Raw genomic sequence first — 18,349 nt, forward strand, 5'->3', positions numbered from 1 at the left:
TGATCAGGCCTACAACCAGATGTAATTGTCAAGATCATAACAGGGTCACCATAGGCTAAAAATAGATTTTGTGCATTAACACACACACACACACAGATATTAACCTTGAACAAATCAGGGTACCAGACAAAGACCGAAAAATCATGAAACACATTTATCGCTTCCTTTATGAAGAAGGCATTTCATCCATTTTGCAAAAGTTTCGTCTGCATAATTAAATCACATACAGTTAGCAACATCCGAATAAATCATTACCAACATTAACATGTCATCATGTAAACAGAGAAGTCAGTTATTCTACTCAACAACATTGGGTGAGGTGGGGAGGGGGGACTTGCCAAACAATTCTATGTAGAAAAGACTCGAATACCAAAAACTGATAAGGAGGTTATTCAGCAGCAGTGGGAAAATGGAGCAAATGGAAAGAGAATTATGTTTGTACCAAGATTTAAAGGTTGATAAAATGAAACAAAACCTTTGCTTTTTCATACTTTGACAATATTTTTATTTGGTGAAATTTACTGTTCTTTACAAGTTTCCAAAGTTTTAATACATATCGGGGGGGGCACCACACACCAAAATATCTGTTTCACACAATGTGCAGTATCGCCTAGCCCTTGCCCTGATAAAATAAAGAGAGGAGTGGAGTGCAGCAATTGGTCCACAAAAAGAGTAGGGAAGAAATGAAAAATTTAGTGGAAAATTTATAAGGACATACATGCCAACCCTTGACGAGGAAAAAGTGTAATCCAAGTGGACAAAAAGAGTAATCCAAGCAGAAGAAGAGTAATCCACATATAACATGATAAAAATTCAAAAAGCACATGTTCAAAATGATTTATTTATCCCTCTGGACTTTTAACATCAATTACTGCTTCAAGTTTTCGTATATAACACTTTGAGCTTTAAAAAGCAATAGACTCTCGTATTGCATTTCAAAACACTTTGTACCAGCTGAGGCTATGAATGCTTTGTGCACAAGTAGAGCACTAAGTGCTGGGTTACTGAGCCTGGATCTGAATTCAGTTTTATTTTTGTTAACAATACTTAATCTCTCACAGTTATTTTATTCAAAGCATTATCAAGCAAATAAAAAAATGTTTTCTCCAGTGGAATCTACTGTTAATTCTGGTAACGAAAGAAGGGCACTCTAACTTTGCCCTTTTTGTTGTCAAAGTTTTTTATACAGACTCTAAAAAGAGTGTATGGCTTGTTAGCTCTTGGATACACATGTAGCAAAGGTACCCAATGCAGAGTGCTATAAATAGAAAACAAGTTACCTATTTGACTCCATACACATAGGCCTGCCTGTTAACTGTTAAGCAATGCAGTGTTTATTACGTTTAACAGCAATTTTAACCATTTTACATTTTTTGTACACATCTATTATGTATGGAAAAATTTAAGAGTAAAGTCTGATCATTATAGCTGTGTAATTATTTTTTACAGAAGACTTTTTTTATGTGCTTTAAAATCTTGAGAGAATTCGTTCTCTGTTAAGTCAGTGAAGCCGCATGACCAACAGTAGCTGCCATTTCTCATACTAAAAATTTACAAGTTCTTTGCGTCTACATCACTAAGTCATCTGAATTTTATAATTTATAAAAACTAATTGCTGCCTACATCAATATCAGAGCCTTTACCTAACTTACTGAAGCTTTCATAGCTGTGATTCTAATCATGAAAACTCGAATAAGTACTGAACAAAATCTGCGACCTCCATTTTGGAGAGTGGAGAATATGACCCAGCTACTTTAAATAGCAGATTTCGACCAGAGCATAAACAACAACCACGTGATCTAACATAATGGTCATTCACAGCAATGAATGAAGTATCTAATAGGGGGTTTTCCCTAAAGGTGGCACACGAAAACCCGCTCAAAATGGCTGATGTTTACAGCTGGCGTTGAAAGGTGTTTCCATGAGAATGGTGTAGAGGCGTCAAAAAGCGCTTGTATGCAAATGGAGTTGATGCGTCCAAAGGCGCTTGTATGCGAATGGAGTAGAGGTGTCCAAAGGCGCTTGCATGAGATAACAAATTAATTTTTTCGGGAGGGGGATATACCGAAAACAAATAATCCGAGCACAGATATGCGTAAGGTGTAATTTAGCGAAAAAAGCATAATGATTATGCCAAAAGTGTAATGGTTGGCATGTATGTAAGGAGTGGGGAGAAGAAATGAGTGGAGTAGGGCAATTTTTCAACAATAAGAGAGAGAGAGAGAGAAGAAAAGTGCAGGGGGGCACTTTGTCAACAAAATAATTTGGAATTTTTTTATATCTTACTTGCAATAAAACAATAAAACTGACATCTATACATTGAATAATGGGGAAATTAATGAAAAGTCTTTATGAGCTGAGGGGAAGAATGTCCCCTCTATGCTGGAAGAATTCATAGTTCCAATATGATATATACATGCTGTTTCTGCACTTCCATAACTACCTCTATAAACATCTTCATATACTGCCATGAAGTCTGCAATATAGCTGTGGTGGTAGCCATCTGATTTGTGAGACTCGCTATTGTTCTCTTTCTGGTCACTGCTTCATGATAATTCTTGACAATTCCAAAGCACAAGAAAACCAGCTTAACTTTCAACAAAGTTTCTTCCTGTTATGCCAAGAACACATTGTAGCTTTGTCATATAACTGTTGACAACTGTGGAAAGGGATTCTGCTTGCTGACAACCAATTTCCGATGCTGATGGGAAATGTATCCCTTTATTTTGTTCTGAAATGAAAAGTGATGTAAATTTAAGAACTCATATGATTACGTACTATACTAAAAATGTAGAACTATACATGAAAATGATACACTGAAACTAAAACCATGTTACAGACACATGAATGAATCACTCATGGTTGAAAACTCAACTAAATCTTTCACAAAGGTATGATGGATGGATGGACTAAAAGATGTAATGACCAAAGTAACAATTCTGGTACATGCCCTACTCAAGATATGAATTCTTTCACAAACTACAGCAAGGGTACCTTGAATGGACTGATACTCCTACTGGGCAAATAGAATTTCCACAGTAATGACAAATTTTTAACACATTCATCCTAGCATGCATATTAGATGTATATGACTGGCACCATGAGATGGCAGTGATCTGTAATGGAGAGTGCTTTAGACCATTTGGCCACTCGGAGCCCCTTCCAAATAGTCTATATTTACAACCATGGTCTTTTCTAACACGTGACAGAAAGATTATGGATGTTCCAACTGCACCATAAATAGATAAACACAGATAACTATTTTTTCTGGCAGTGACTGTCACTGCCAGACAAACAGTATGTGTTTCTCAGCATAATAATGGTCTAAGTATCATGCATTATGAATCAGATAATTTGTACAGTGAAAAAATATTTTAGTCTTCATGTTGATTATAGAGAAACAGAAAATAATCTGTAAAAAAGAACTCTTTACCATTCTATAATTTAAATATGAAGAACTGTTTATGTGCTGTAGGCAAAATAATTTATCCTATAAAGTACTCATGCTTGCAGTGCTGTTTGTTTTATCTATATGTGCTGTGGGCATAGGTCTAGGAAACTGTGGGTTCAAGAACAACTATAGCTGATGATGTGCTTTTTGAACAAAGCATTTGACCATATTTTCTCCAGCTGATCCAGCTGTTGATGATATCCATACAGATATCCAGCTGTTGATGATATCCATACAGATATCCAGCAACTGACTGATATCCTTCCTGTTCATAGTGAGTTATGTGCTTTCAAGCACTCTACATCATGGAATATGGGGTAAGTTCCATCATTGAGCATCCCCAGCATAAAGCTCAGGAAAGCTTAAACCTTACTTATACACAGTAATTGGTCATAAGTAAGTTCCCACTTCTGAAATTCTCATAAAATTCTTTGATAATTGACATTTCTTGAAAATACTAAAAAATCAAGAATTTTTGTCTCTGTTGACAAAATAACATATCAAACTACCCCCTTTTCACACAGTATATCCTTCAGTAAACTTATAATACAAATATGAAAATATAAAGAAATTACAAATCGTGGCTTTCATGTGACATCTTATGTAAGCTATCATAATGGAAGCTTATTGGTTGTTGTTGTTGTTGTTTTAGGGTTTAATGCCATTTTTCAGCACATGATAGGCTATACATGGCGGCCAGTATTAATGGTGGAGGAAGAACCCGGAAAAACCCCGGAAAGAACCACCGACCCACGAGAAGCTGAAGCTTATTGGTATTTGACCTTTCAAAACTATATGTTGCATAAATAAAATGGCCTCCTAAGGATGGATTATTAACCATCAACAAATAAAAGATGCATTCCCATAAAAATGTCCATAAATATATTGAAATTTCAGTTTATCACACCAAATGATAAACATTTTAAAAAATACTCATTTTAACAATCGATATTCAAAAGCTGGAACTTACTTTTTTTTACTCTAGGTATATAAGACCTGCCAACCCTAACAAGACCTTCTAAGTAAGGCAGTAAATATTTTTAGATCAATTTTTAGTAAGGTACAACAAAATATTATGTATTATTTTTCTTGATTTGGAAAACATGTATTTAAAAAAGTTCAGAAAGTGTTATCTAAGACTGAGACTGTGAAGGGAAAAATTAACTTTGACTAAAAAGTGTGTAAATTATACTCAGACCTTAATTACCTCCCATAAAGTTTCAGAAAACTCCATGGGACTCAATGGCTTCTTGATATCTCGTAACTTGACATAATCTTTGGGTTTATTTTAAAATTTCAAATGGCAACAGCATTCATCTCTTCCACAATGAAACATATTCAAATCAACATGACATGATATCCAATATACGTAATTGCTTTAAAAAATAGAATATTCTTTCTTGTACTTTTGTGCTAATTGTTTATACATTTTAAAGGGGTTGATTGTTCTTTTCACACTTAACATGTTTTCAGTTGATGGAACCAAATGTTCTGAATGAAAAGTAAGGGCATTCTAAAGCATCCTATCAATTTAATCTGGTTCCCTTACAAACTCCAATGAAGTTATTTTTGAAACCCATATCTGGATCAAACACAAACAAGTATCATGATTAACCACAACTATCACATTTTTTAAATTTTTTGTCTTAAGTTCATAATTTAAGTGTCATTTTAGTAAGACTTGCAATCATAATAACAAGGATATTTATCTGATGATAAGTGCTACCTATTGGGAAACTTTCTGGCAAGTATATACTAAAGATATCTTTATTGTTTCTATGCCCATACCCTACTGTTTGAGAAATCTATTAGGCTTGCACCTAGATTTACGATATCAGGAATGCTTTAATCACAATGGATACCTCATAAATCAAGTTGGCCAAAATGCATGCCGTTTCATCGTTATCAATGTCTTCTACCTGAAAATAAATGAATAATCACATCATATGCATAAGTCCACACCTTCACAGGGATTTTAGATTAGTGATAAAGTAAAACTTTCATGAGTTATCAAATATGGCAGTAAAACCAATTTGCACAACAAAATATTTTCTTCAATTATACTAATCTGATCATAATCTGTTACAAGTACATCCACTACCTCCCAAATCTAGCTCTTTTAAGCTAAAAAAGTATATTCAACATATCTTTTGGCTTATTTAGCAACAGAAGTGCTTAAGGTGGCCCTCTACAGTTCTGTAATTTTGCACTGGGTTAGATTTTTAAAGAAAAAGACTTTCCCAGGTTTCCCTTACTGGTTATACTGGTTGTTTAAAAAAGATATTGTATATTGAAGGTATAGTTAAAAGAACTTTGAATTCCCTTTATTTTGGTGTAAGATTGATTGGTGTAATTTGGGTTATAGAATATACAGTTTGGTCATGCTTCAGACGTGCAATTATTTTTAAAAAATGCTGGCTCCACATAGTCATTTTCACTTTCTGGATTTAGAAGTATACTGTATTTTAAAAAAGACCCGATAACATTTTTTTTGATGTTTTATATATTTGGTAATTCATTCACTGCACTTTCAGAAGCTGGTATTGTCTATTCTGGTAAAATTCCTTTTCTCTATTTCAATAACTGCTAAAAATAGCACACTTCAGACTAATTCTGGCACATATTTTGAGTAAATAGGAGCAGTCATTTAGTTAGCTTTGTGCTTAGATCATGTACAATTTCCACAAATACTGTATCCAAATAAATTTCAGCAACAGTACATGAAAGTAACATAAAGGCATGCCAACATTATCTCCCTTGTGCATGTTGCACACACAAACAACTTCATCTTACACCTGTCACTAAGAAGTTCATATTATCTGTAGAGCACCCCCAAAAGGTCTTCAGCTTACCAAGGCAAACATCTGACTAGAGTGGTATCCCCTTGGATAGTAGGCTTGGTGGGCTTGGCATCAAATACAATCAATCAACAGTTACTACTGGACTGGATGCACAAGCTCTTCCAGGATGTAATTGCAGGGAGGACTTTGGACAGTGTACTCGTTTTATGATCAAATAAGTATTTATCAAAGAAAAAAATGTGGTTTGTTCCCTTAATATCCTATCCAATAATAAAAGGTTCAGCAAATATGTAATATATAAATACATTATGAATATATGAAGGTGTTGACCCTGCTTCTGTTCTCCCAATGTACAAAATGCAATATTTGGTTTTATGTTGTTGTTGTTGTTGTTGTTGTGGGGTTTAACGCCATTTTTCAGCACACAATAGGCTATATATGGTGGCCAGTATTAATGGTGGAGGAAGAACCCGGGAAAACCCCGGAAAGAACCACCGACCCACGAGAAGCTACTGGCAAGCTTTCTCACATACCCATATTGGCTGAATCTTAGACTCGAACCGACGCAGGCAGAGGTGAGATGGCAGTAATCCGTAATGAAGAGCGCTTTAGACCACTCGGCCACTCGGGGCCCCTTTGGTTTTATGTGAGATACAGGCTAGGGACAGTACATGGAGAATCAAGTATAGAAAAAATGTTCAATCCTATGAATCCAGCTGACTTAGACTAACATGCATGTTTAGGAAGCTACAGAATGACCTGGTAAGGTAGCACATTGCACTGCTGTTCTAGGTCATACCAGGTCACACAAAGCCCTTAAAATGAATGACCTCAGACATAAAAGCTTGTGAATGCCATCAATGGCCTCCATTCCATGGTGTGGATGATGGGGTGGGGGTGGGGGGTTGCAGTTGCACTAAAAAGCTATGCCAGTGGCAAACTGTGGCCAAAATGCATAAGAAATTCAACAGGAATTGGGTTTATCTGATGCTGTGCCAGAAGTGGAGACCTAATTTGAGGCTGGCTGACACCTGGTTCACAAGCCCAGTGACAGCTATCGAGGAATGATCACCATAGTCATTACTGGGGTTTGTATGAAAATGTCTAGGAATGGTTGAGGGGGGATGGGGGCATTTATAGGATGTAGACAATGACCCAGTAGTCTGTGCAGTGATGGACTTTTCTGCTTGTGAAGCTTTAGACTGGATATACTGGGAAAACATATTACTGTATCTAGTCCCATGGGCAGATGGCATAGGTGGAAACTCTAAATGAGCTGTCAATGTGATCCATGGCCAGCATGTATCCAGTTCCAGCTATTGTGGGAATGATCACTATATGATGACCATATGAGGTTATGCAATGTCCTGGAATGGTTTAGGTGAGCCACTGACCATGCTGGTACTGATTGAATGCCAAATGATATGTGTCTTGAAGCCATTACTGGTTATAACAGGAAAGTAGATCACTGTACCCATTCAAAGAGAGCAGGTGGTTCATAGCATGTTGGTGTTGGGTGCCTATGTCAAGTACTAGCTATTCCTGGAAAAATCACTGTAGTAAGTAACAGGGTGTTGAGGGATATTTGAAAAGTTTAGAATATTTTATTGTAATTTTGTTTGTGTCTCTGAGCCTTCAATAAATTTAATTCTAAATGGCAAAATAAATCTGCAAATATATTCATGTGACAACATAGGTAAATGAACAGTGACCTAAAAAATGTCTCTGATTACTATCAAGGCTGACTTGGATAAAGTTTACAGATGGAATTCTCTGTCATACTGTAGTATCATTTATTTTCTTGGGTATGACAATTTTTGTGGTTTTGACTTGCTTGGGCAACAACAAAATCCACAAAAATTAGTATACAATAAAAATTATAGATACTACAGGTGGTCACAAATCCATGGAAGATAACCCTGGTTTTGGAAGACCACTGTTTGCTAATGGCAAGCAGGAAGTGGCTGCTGTGAAGGAGGCAACTGATGAAGATGATCAATACACAATGTAAGATATTTTTTTATCACAGACATTCATTTGTCTGCCATTTTTAATTTACTAAAGACTCATTTGAAGCTTGGAAATGTTTGTACAAGATGAGTACCATATTTGTTGATGGTTGATCAAAAACAGTCTCATGCTGAAATCTCCAAATAGTCACGTACCATATATAAATAGAGTGACCACAGACATATGCCAAGTATGGATGACACTGGTCAATTGGTTTTCATGAAAAAGTTGAAATTAGCTATTGCTGACAGATGATGCATGATGGATGATATTGAAGCCAACAGTGGATAACCAAGTAAACTTTTACTGCTTTTAATTTTGTACCACATTTTGTGACATTTAAATTCAATGGCTTTTTTACAGTTATTTAATTTGATGGTTCAGAAACTGTTATAGCAGGAAACACCATGAAGTCAACAGGCAAGTAAAGCTGGATGTAGTACATCTCTTATCTTTAATGGGACATCACTAGATTAAAGAAACGTCACAAAAACAAAGGGACATAACTGTAGTAAAGAAATTCTATTAAAACACAGGGACATCATTGTATTAATAAATGCCATAAAAACAAAGGGACATCACTGTATTAATAAATACCATAAAAACAAAGGGACATCACCATATTAAAGAGAAATACTATAAAAGAAAGGATCAACACTTTATTAAAGAAATGCCATAAAAACAAAGGGACAAGACTATATTAAAGAAATAGTATAAAATCAATTTTTTTCTAGTAAAATATGCTTCTTTGAGAATACCAACCCAGTCATAATAACGCCAACATTGTTGTTTATAGAGGAAGGCAGTAAAGTCAATGTCTCCTGTACAAGCTGCTAAGTAATCAGAGAAGAATGTTGATGATGGTGGCCCACTACACTTTCATCACTTATGAGTTAGATCCTGTTACTTCTAACATTTGTTAAGTAAAGTCTCTTAGATGGCAGATGTAAAGATACATCTCTTGAAAAACTGAGGCCCCAAAATGGACATCATACGCCAGAAGTGTTGAGGTTCCATGTGGTAACATGGACTGGGCATTGTCTGCAGGAAGTGTCTATTTATGAAGAGCTTGGCAGCACTATGGAACTGGACAAGTTCATTTTTGCTGACACTGTAAAATCAAATTGTGATCATGGCCCATTACAATCAGAGTTATATGGTCAAGTCCAGTCATGCAGGGTTATGGCCATCTTGGCTGGCTTGATGCTGTCCAGATCTTGAGATTGGAACTGGTTAATGGATGTTTGATGGGCACATCTGGTCCATAATTCTGATATGACAGACTGAAACTGATACATGTTGCTGCTCTCCATCTCACTGCCCTTATGTGCAATCAGATGTTCACATCTCCCCAGTTATGATTCATGTCTGTCCATAATATGCAGGTACGACATATAGGCAAGGGGTGACAACCAGAGAAACTACATATGCTGAGTGGTTGTCCAACTGGTCTCACTCATGGTCTAAATATGCAGGTCAAAACTAGAGAAGACCCTCTATACACGTAGTGTAGCGAGTGTCCTGTTTGATGAGCAAGTGAGTATCTGCAGCATTACGAACAAAGAAAACTACTTGAACTGTACAGACAGATTAGAGCATAGCTATTAGGATTTAGAAAGTGGATGCTAAATAATCATTTCTAGTCACAATAACCCGTAGACATGTGAATTTGACTGCCTGTACAGGTAGAATCACTGGAGCATTGCTTATGGTACTAACATGTATGAAAAGGAAGAAAATAACATCAATTCTAATGACAGCTTTCCTGCAGAAGGCCAATGGATTGCCTATACAGATAAACATCACTCAAGCATTGCCTATAGTAACATGCATTAGTAGGACATGACTGAGTAAACCCTGTATAGAAAACTTACCTGTACTTGTCTGACTAGAGCAGAAGATACACAGTAATATAAACAACTTTATATATTACACACAAAAACCTGCACATAAAAAAGGATCTGAAGCACTGTCATTTAGATACCTATAAAACAGGTGTAACAATATCCATTATGAGAATTTTGCATGTAGGAATATGCCCAGTGGTGTTCTATACAGGTAAAATCAGTAAAATGTCATGTTTATATGTCTATGAAAATGAGGGCAACGTAGCGACAATATATTGTATCAATTCACAATATTACCTGTAGGAAGTATCAATGACAGCCCGTACATGTAAGTTCAGTGCACCTGTCTTTGAACACAGGGTGCTATACCATGTGTTTTACCTGGAAATTAGTGATAGCAGATGAGCTGATAAAGCAATGACGGGTCCACGAATAATATAATTTAAAATACTAACTGTAGGAAGGCTCAAGGATGGTTTATACATTTCACAAACTTATGAAGAAGCCACATAGGCTACCTGTTAAAGAGCTATTAAATGTGAAAAGATGACAAGTGTTAGAAATTTGTAAAGGCAGAACTTTGTTGGAATAGGAAGAGAGGAAAGTTGGAAATATTGATGGAGTATACATTTCTCAGAAGTGAAAAGACTCCTCAAACTTGTAATGGTATCTTCCAAAAGTTAATTCTGGCTTTTGGGAGGTCTTACGTGGTGAAAGCATGCATCTTTGGACAAGCAACAGTAGTAACTGGGATATTCTTGGGATTTGGCACAACCAAGGGAGATCATTCTGCCTGGGAGGGCTGGATATGCGAGGTAGTAGCAGTTTTCCTAAGGTATTATGACTGGGTAAGGTATTTAAAGCAAAAAGAAACATCACTGTATTAAAGAAATAACACTAAAAAAAAACAAAATATATATGGCATCTGAATTCTATATCACCACAACATTAATTTTCATTTATAGGAGTGCTAACACTGTACCTGCATCAATCGCAGAGCTGCTGTGAAGGACTCAATAGCAAGCTGATGGGTCTTCAATATCAGGTAACTGTAATGCAGACACAAAATCAGGATTATATCAAGCCCTAATTTAACACAGGCATCTCATTATAATGTTAATGGTTTTCAGATAATGTTAAAAAGACTAACATGAGCACCTGCAGAATTTAGCAGTCCCACACCTATCCAACTTTTAGTGCTGACTGAAAGTCAGTGAACATGTAATTGAAGTAAATAAAACTATGAAGTACAATATGATAAAATGCTGGTGCAGATTTAACTTAGTACAAACATGGCAGTGTGCCAATTGTGCTAATATTAGTTGTTTTACAGTACAGTCAACCCCACTTTGGACATCAAAATTGTCAATCCCCTCCTAAAAACTTAAAGCAGTCAATGTTGTGGACCTTAAAAGACATCTGCATTCATGAAATACTGGTACTTCAATGCATAGCTTTGATCTCTAACAAAGTGAGATAAATCTAGCAGAACTAAGAGTCATCTCACAGTCTTTCTCAGTGTGTGAAATTTCTCACTAAAGCTTTATTTCCCATGTTTTTAGATTTTCTAACTCATAAAATTAAATAAAAGATATTCAACACAATACCCACAAATGTCTTAATAAGTGCATATATCTCTTGTTTGGTCATAACTTGCATAAAAATGCCCCTCACTAAGTCTAAATCTCAGCATACCTTGTGGGAGAGAAGGGGCATGTTTAACCCACCTAGAACAGCACGATTTTCTTGGACCCACCACTATGCCTATTTGGTGCCTCATTGCCACATAATTTCATGGTTTAAATTTGTCTAATCATGGTTTAAATCAGTCTAGTCATGGTTTAAATCAGTCTAATCATGGTTTAATCATGGACCATAATGTATTTTTTAATGAGCATGAACAGATTGGGAAAGAAAATGTACTGTTTATATTTGCTTATAAGTCAAGTCCAACTGCAAACAATATCCTGATCTGCATCACATAATACAGCATCACATCAAGGTCAATGTTGTCTGATTTATATCAAACAAACTGCACCATGCCAGATCTTCCAGTGCAATATGTGACGACAGATCTGGGTAAGTGCAGTTTGCAGTTGGATTCGACTTATAATCAAGCACACATGGTACCTAGAAAATGTGGAGAGTTCACAACATGGACAGAGAGAGCTAAGTCTTCTCATACATTCAGATACTTGATATGGACAATATTTATGATATCATCAGTGTGTGTTTGTAATAATGAACTTAAACTTCACAAAATTAACTCCCAATATTTCTGAGACACAGCATCAAAAATTGACTAATAAAAGTCCGGATTTAATGACCCTGCCTTGCAAATATTTTCACAATAAGTTGGCAGTGTGAGCTATGCCCAAGTGATGTTCCCATTTGTTTCACTGGTTTTTAACAGCACTTTGAACACATTACTGATAATATCAAGCCAAGGAAATGAGAGCTAAGTGCCTTTCCCAAGACTACACCCCGATACAGCATCCCACAATGCCCAAGTGAACTGTAGATAAGTGAAATATGGATCATTTAAGTCATTACTGTGTGCATACATCCCATAATATCTGTTACTTTTGCATGTATAGTAAAAATGGTTTATCCAAACAGAATTTAATGTATTTCGGATCAAAACACCAGAAAAACTCTGATATATATTAAATATATGTGACTGATGATAATGCCTTATTATAAAATTACCTGTATGGTTCGTCAAAAATTCTTTACAGGTGGATCACAAAACATTCTTTACAGTTATGGACCACTGTGTTGAGATTTGTACAGTAAGGGACTGATGTATTAATAATTTAGATTTTATTTAAGGGACCACTGTACTAACAACTGAGATTTGTACAGTATTGGACCTCTGTACTAACTATTGAGATTTGTACAATATTGGGACTCTGTACTTACTTCTGAGATTTCTACAGTAATGGACCACTGTATTAACTATCCAAATTTTGACAGCGAGGGTCTAGTGTATTGAGATTTTTACAGTAAAGGACCACTATATTAACTAAAGACTTTTACAGTAAGGGGCCACTATTAACTATTGTGATTTATACAGTATAGGGCAAATGCATTAACTATTGAGATCTGTATAGTATAGACCACTGTATTACCTACTAAGATCTGTACTGTATATGACCACTGTTTTAACTATTGCAACTGTTAACTCATATTAACGTTTAAGTAAAATGACAGATGAAATAAACTCAAAAACTTTTAAAAAATGACAGACCAAGTAATCAGACTGTGTAAAACTATTCACTTGAAATGAAGATTAACATATATCAAGTTAGAGAATTCATCAGACCATGATTCGGAAAGAAAGATCAAACCAAAACATAATACAAGTCACTGATGTATCAAATATTGGTCTCAGTGGCCTAGTTTTGTCTAACAGTGTAGTACCAATGATGCATTTGTGTATCAAATTACATGACTCTGCAGACAAAGTATCTGACAAACGTCAATAACCAAAGTGATGATACCAGAAAAAAAAAATGAAAACCAAGTATCGACTGATGGACTGACATCATAGATGTCTAGACTTTAACTGTTTTGCAATCAAACATGCCATCTTAAAATTCTGTAAGAAATACCTACACTTTCTTGAACAAATTTCTGTAGGTGATAACTTTGAGTTTCTCAAGGATTAGGTAGATGCCACACTTGATGAAGAATGCTTCATTCTTTTGTAGAGCTTCATTCAATAGCAGCAGGTTACCAGAACTGAAATGAAAGAAGAATTAAACATTCAAAATGAAATGAAGCATTTTTAAAACAATTGGTAGAAAGGACAAACTCATAGGTAGACAGCAATGAGAAACATGAGTACTGATATCATGAATGGCACACCAGCTAATTTATTAAATCCAAATTTATTTCCATTAGTTGTTGTTATAGATACTACTGATTGTTCTACATTAGATACTATTGGCTGTTCTACATTAGATACTATTGGTTGTTCTACCTTAGATACTATTGGTTGTTCTACCTTAGATACTATTGGTTGTTCTACATTAGATACTATTGGTTGTTCTACCTTAGATACTACTGGTTGTTCTATATTAGATACTATTGGTTGTTCTACATTAGATACTATTGGTTGTTCTACATTATCTTCCAGCTTTACTGTATATATTTAATTTTGCTTGTGTTCCTAAAACAGCAGTACAAGTTTATGCATATAATCAAAAGAATAGCTCTTTCATCAACTGTAAAAAAAAATCATCAACTTTAATGAACATTACGATTATCCTTTTCTTTTGCATTCACTGATCCAGGTGTGAAGATCATCAACATTTTTAGAATATGTTTAATTTCTAGCTACTACAATTCACTTTGACAGAATTTACATGGTTCTGAGTCAAAATTTACATGTTTTCCTTCAAAATTTACATGTTTTCAGTCAACCTAAATTGCTTAACTAATTAATCAATCATGTGTCATCTAATGTGGTACTGAAATCAATATCAACCAAATCACTCAAAGATTAATATCTCAATGCTTTGAAACTGAAAGTAAGATAAATTAGATAACTTGAAATTAATAAACAATAATGCGTCCAAGCATTTCCACAGGACTTCACGTTGACATAACAATTGTTTATGTTGTTGAAACAGGTGTTCCCTAAATAAACAAGCCACTCATTAGATTGATGAAAACATTTTAACAGGATACATGATGTAATGTGAAAAGCATTAATCAGTTTGTCGTTATTATCAATGTCATACAGAGTGAATGATTTGGTACATCCAATTTTCAAATATGATGACTTGTATAATGAATACAGGCTTATGATTATACAAACTGCTGAGGTCAAAACATCAGATTGTAATCCCAAAATTAATTATACCATATTGATAGTAGAGATGGTGTGGGAAGTACAGAGTGAAATGTAGGTCAAAGTGGCATTCTTTTGTGATAAGGGTGTGTTACCAATAGAGATGCTTAAAATCATCCAGTTTGATGATTCTGTCATAATTCAGCTTGAGAAATAAACTAACAAAACTAAATTTTACCAAAGTCAATAAGCATAAAATACAGGTCACAGTGAACTAATTTTGTGATGAGGGTGTAGTATTCATTAAGATACATCTCCTCACCAACATTCAAGAATCTCAGTGTAACAGTTTATATCTACTGGTCCTAAAATTCTATTTGGCCATGAGATAAGCGCATAAGCCAGTAAAATGTGAAATCTAGGTCACAGTGACATTCTATGTAGTATGTGTATGGTACTAACAAAGATACATTCAATCACCTAGTTTGATAATTCTAGCACAAACTGAGCTTAAGAAATAAACTTAAAGCATAACATTTACCCAAAGTCAGTGAAGCATGAAATATAGATCACAGTGACTTACTTTTTTGTAATGAAAATGTGCTCATCAAAATGCATTCCCTCAATAAGTTACATGAATCTTGGTATAACAGTATATATACAAGGTGCAAAAACCTATTCAGTCATGAGCTAAATGCCAGCTTATTCTATGCCAATAAAATAACATTCTTTTATGGCATGTGATAATAATAAAAAATGGATATTAAATTAAATTAAAATAAATTCTTTTTTAAAATAAAAAAATGGCTATAGTCTGACAACTTATTAAACCGGACGATAATGGCAGTGATCAATGGTATCTACTAGTGTGGTTGGAACAACCATCTTCTCTGTATTTGTCTGCATGCAGAAAGACATATTGTAGAATAGATAGGAAAAAAGGTACCAGTAATTCATACTAATAAATACAGTACCCAACTCCTTTTGCTACATCTGCAAATGCCATCAAATCATACTTCTCTAAAAGCCCTGGTTTTGGCATCTGGCCCTAGAACAAAGATCAATTATTTGAATTAAAGAGCATCAGGGCATTATACACCTGAGCATATGAATTCTGTTTGTACACATACGCAAGCATGTTTACACACACACACACACACACACACACACACACATATACATGCAGATAGGTTTGCAGGGAAGTTAAGAAAGTAACTGAAAAGATCTAGACCATATGATGGATGCAGATTATGACTGGTCAAATTTAGCTCAAAGTATGATGCAAGAGTTTCTAATACAGTTAAATTTCAAGGGCAAATTTTAAAAAAAAAGATATTTTGCTGTATTACTATAAAAAATTTAACCAAACATTTTCAGAAAAAGTAAATTTGACGATAAAATCTTTCTCCATAATATATACCCATCCATATTAACATTAGGAAATAAATTCTGCCACTTCAGAAATCAAGCCCTCCAAGAAGGACAGAATTCTGTCTTTCCATATTTAATTTAGAAACTAATAATAGCATCCATGGGAAGAATTCTACCATAATACTGTTAGCTTAACTTATCAGGGTGGCCACCCATACGTTATATGTGATTCAGTTTAAGCTTGAGCAAAACATCAACATTTACAAGAAGATATGCTCTATACAAGTTTTAGTGTTACATTTAAGACATGGTGATCAACTCTGCACAACTGTGGGGTGGTCATGCACACTGCTTTAATGTCTTTATCTAAGCTTAGGACCTTTGCCTAGTACATATCCATGTGGGTACAGTACCAGCAGAAGGAGGATGCTGGAAACTGGCTATCTGGAAAATAAGTGCTGGAGTTCCCTGTGTTTTGGAATTTGTCTGACAGAGGGTTGGAGATCTTCATCTTTGCCAACTGTGGCAGTAGACTGAAGAAGGGTGCTCATCCTCATCATCAGTGTCTACAAAGGATTACTCCTCATAGACCTGGCTGATGGACATTTACATGGTATACCATGTCTCCTCTGACAATTATGTATGGACACTGCCCAATGTCAATGAAAACATGACTACTTATGGACACTGCACAGTGATGTTGAAAACATGACAACATATAGACACTGCCCAATGTCAATGAAAACATTACTTATGGACATTGCACAGTGACACTGAAAACATGACAACATACAGACACTGCCCAATGTCAATGAAAACATGACTACTTATGGACATTGCACAGTGACGTTGAAAACATGAAAACATATAGACACTGCACAGTGACAATGAAAACATTACTTACAGACACCGCACAGTGCCGCACAGTGATGATGAAAACATGATTACTTACAGACACTGCACAGTGATGATGAAAAAATGACTACCTATGGACACTGTACAGTGAAAATTAAAACATGACTACTTACAGACACTGCACAGTGTTGATGAAAACAGCAAGGTAAGGTGCTTATAACAGTATCTTAATGGCATACAGGTGTCTACCATTGGGTAGCAAGGGAAGGTGCTTATAATAGTATCTTAATGTTATACAGATGGCTGCCAATGGGTAGTGAGGTAAGGTGCTTATAACAGTATCTTTACGGTATACAGACGGCTACCAAAAGGTAGCAAGGTAAGGTGCTTATTATAATAATAATAATAATTACAATAATAATAATAATAATGAGGACTTTGTATAGCGCCTAATCTTTAGACGGTCTAAGCGCTTTACAATATTAGACAACACCTATAACATAAAAAACATATATAATGATATGATTACAAAAAACAAACACCATGAAATTAGAAAACATAAAAAACATGCTGAAATATTTAAGGTAGGAAACATTATAACAGTATCTTAATGGCATACATGTGTCTACTAAGGGGTGAAGTAAGGTAAGGTGCTTATAACAGTATCTTAATGGTATACAGGTGTCTACCAAGGGGTGAAGTAAGGTAAGGTGCTTATAACAGTATCTTAATGGCATACAGGTGTCTACCAAGGGGTAGCAAGGTAAGGTGTATATAACAGTATCTTAATGGCATACAGGTGTCTACCATTGGGTAGCAAGGGAAGGTACTTATAATAGTATCTTAATGGCATACAGGTGTCTACCAAGGAGTAGCAAGGTAAGGTGCTTATAACAGTATCTTAATGGCATACAGGTGTTTACCAAGGGGTGAAGCAAGGTAAGGTGCTTATAACAGTATTTTAATGGCATACAGGTGTCTACCAAGGGGTAACAAGGTAAGGTGTATATAACAGTATCTTAATGGCATACATGTGTCTACCAAGGGGTAACAAGATAAGGTGAATATAAAAGTATCTTGATGGCATACAGATGTCTACCAAGGGGTGAAGCAAGGTAAGGTGCTTATAATAGTATCTTAATGGTATACAGGTGTCTACCAAGGGGTAACAAGGTAAGGTGTATATAACAGTATTTTAATGGCATACATGTGTCTA

General features: G+C 35.3%; 1 protein-coding gene across 1 annotated transcript in view; it reads right to left on the reverse strand.

Moving 5' to 3' along the window:
* Positions 1-821: 821 nt before the first annotated feature.
* Positions 822-18,349, reverse strand: part of LOC149788964 (PCI domain-containing protein 2-like) — a 42,846-nt gene continuing 25,318 nt past the window's right edge. The window contains exons 11-15 of the mRNA XM_089975114.1: positions 15,882-15,955; positions 13,728-13,853; positions 11,092-11,158; positions 5,314-5,370; positions 822-2,731 (exon numbers count right to left, since the gene is read on the reverse strand). Coding sequence (XP_089831240.1) covers positions 2,642-2,731; positions 5,314-5,370; positions 11,092-11,158; positions 13,728-13,853; positions 15,882-15,955 — 414 coding nt within the window. The 3' untranslated portion in view covers positions 822-2,641. The remainder of the gene's footprint in view (positions 2,732-5,313; positions 5,371-11,091; positions 11,159-13,727; positions 13,854-15,881; positions 15,956-18,349) is intronic.

This window comes from Sinohyriopsis cumingii, chromosome 11 (genome assembly GCF_028554795.1).
Source record: "Sinohyriopsis cumingii isolate HCF-2022 chromosome 11, ASM2855479v2, whole genome shotgun sequence".
Lineage (NCBI taxonomy): Eukaryota > Metazoa > Mollusca > Bivalvia > Unionida > Unionidae > Sinohyriopsis > Sinohyriopsis cumingii.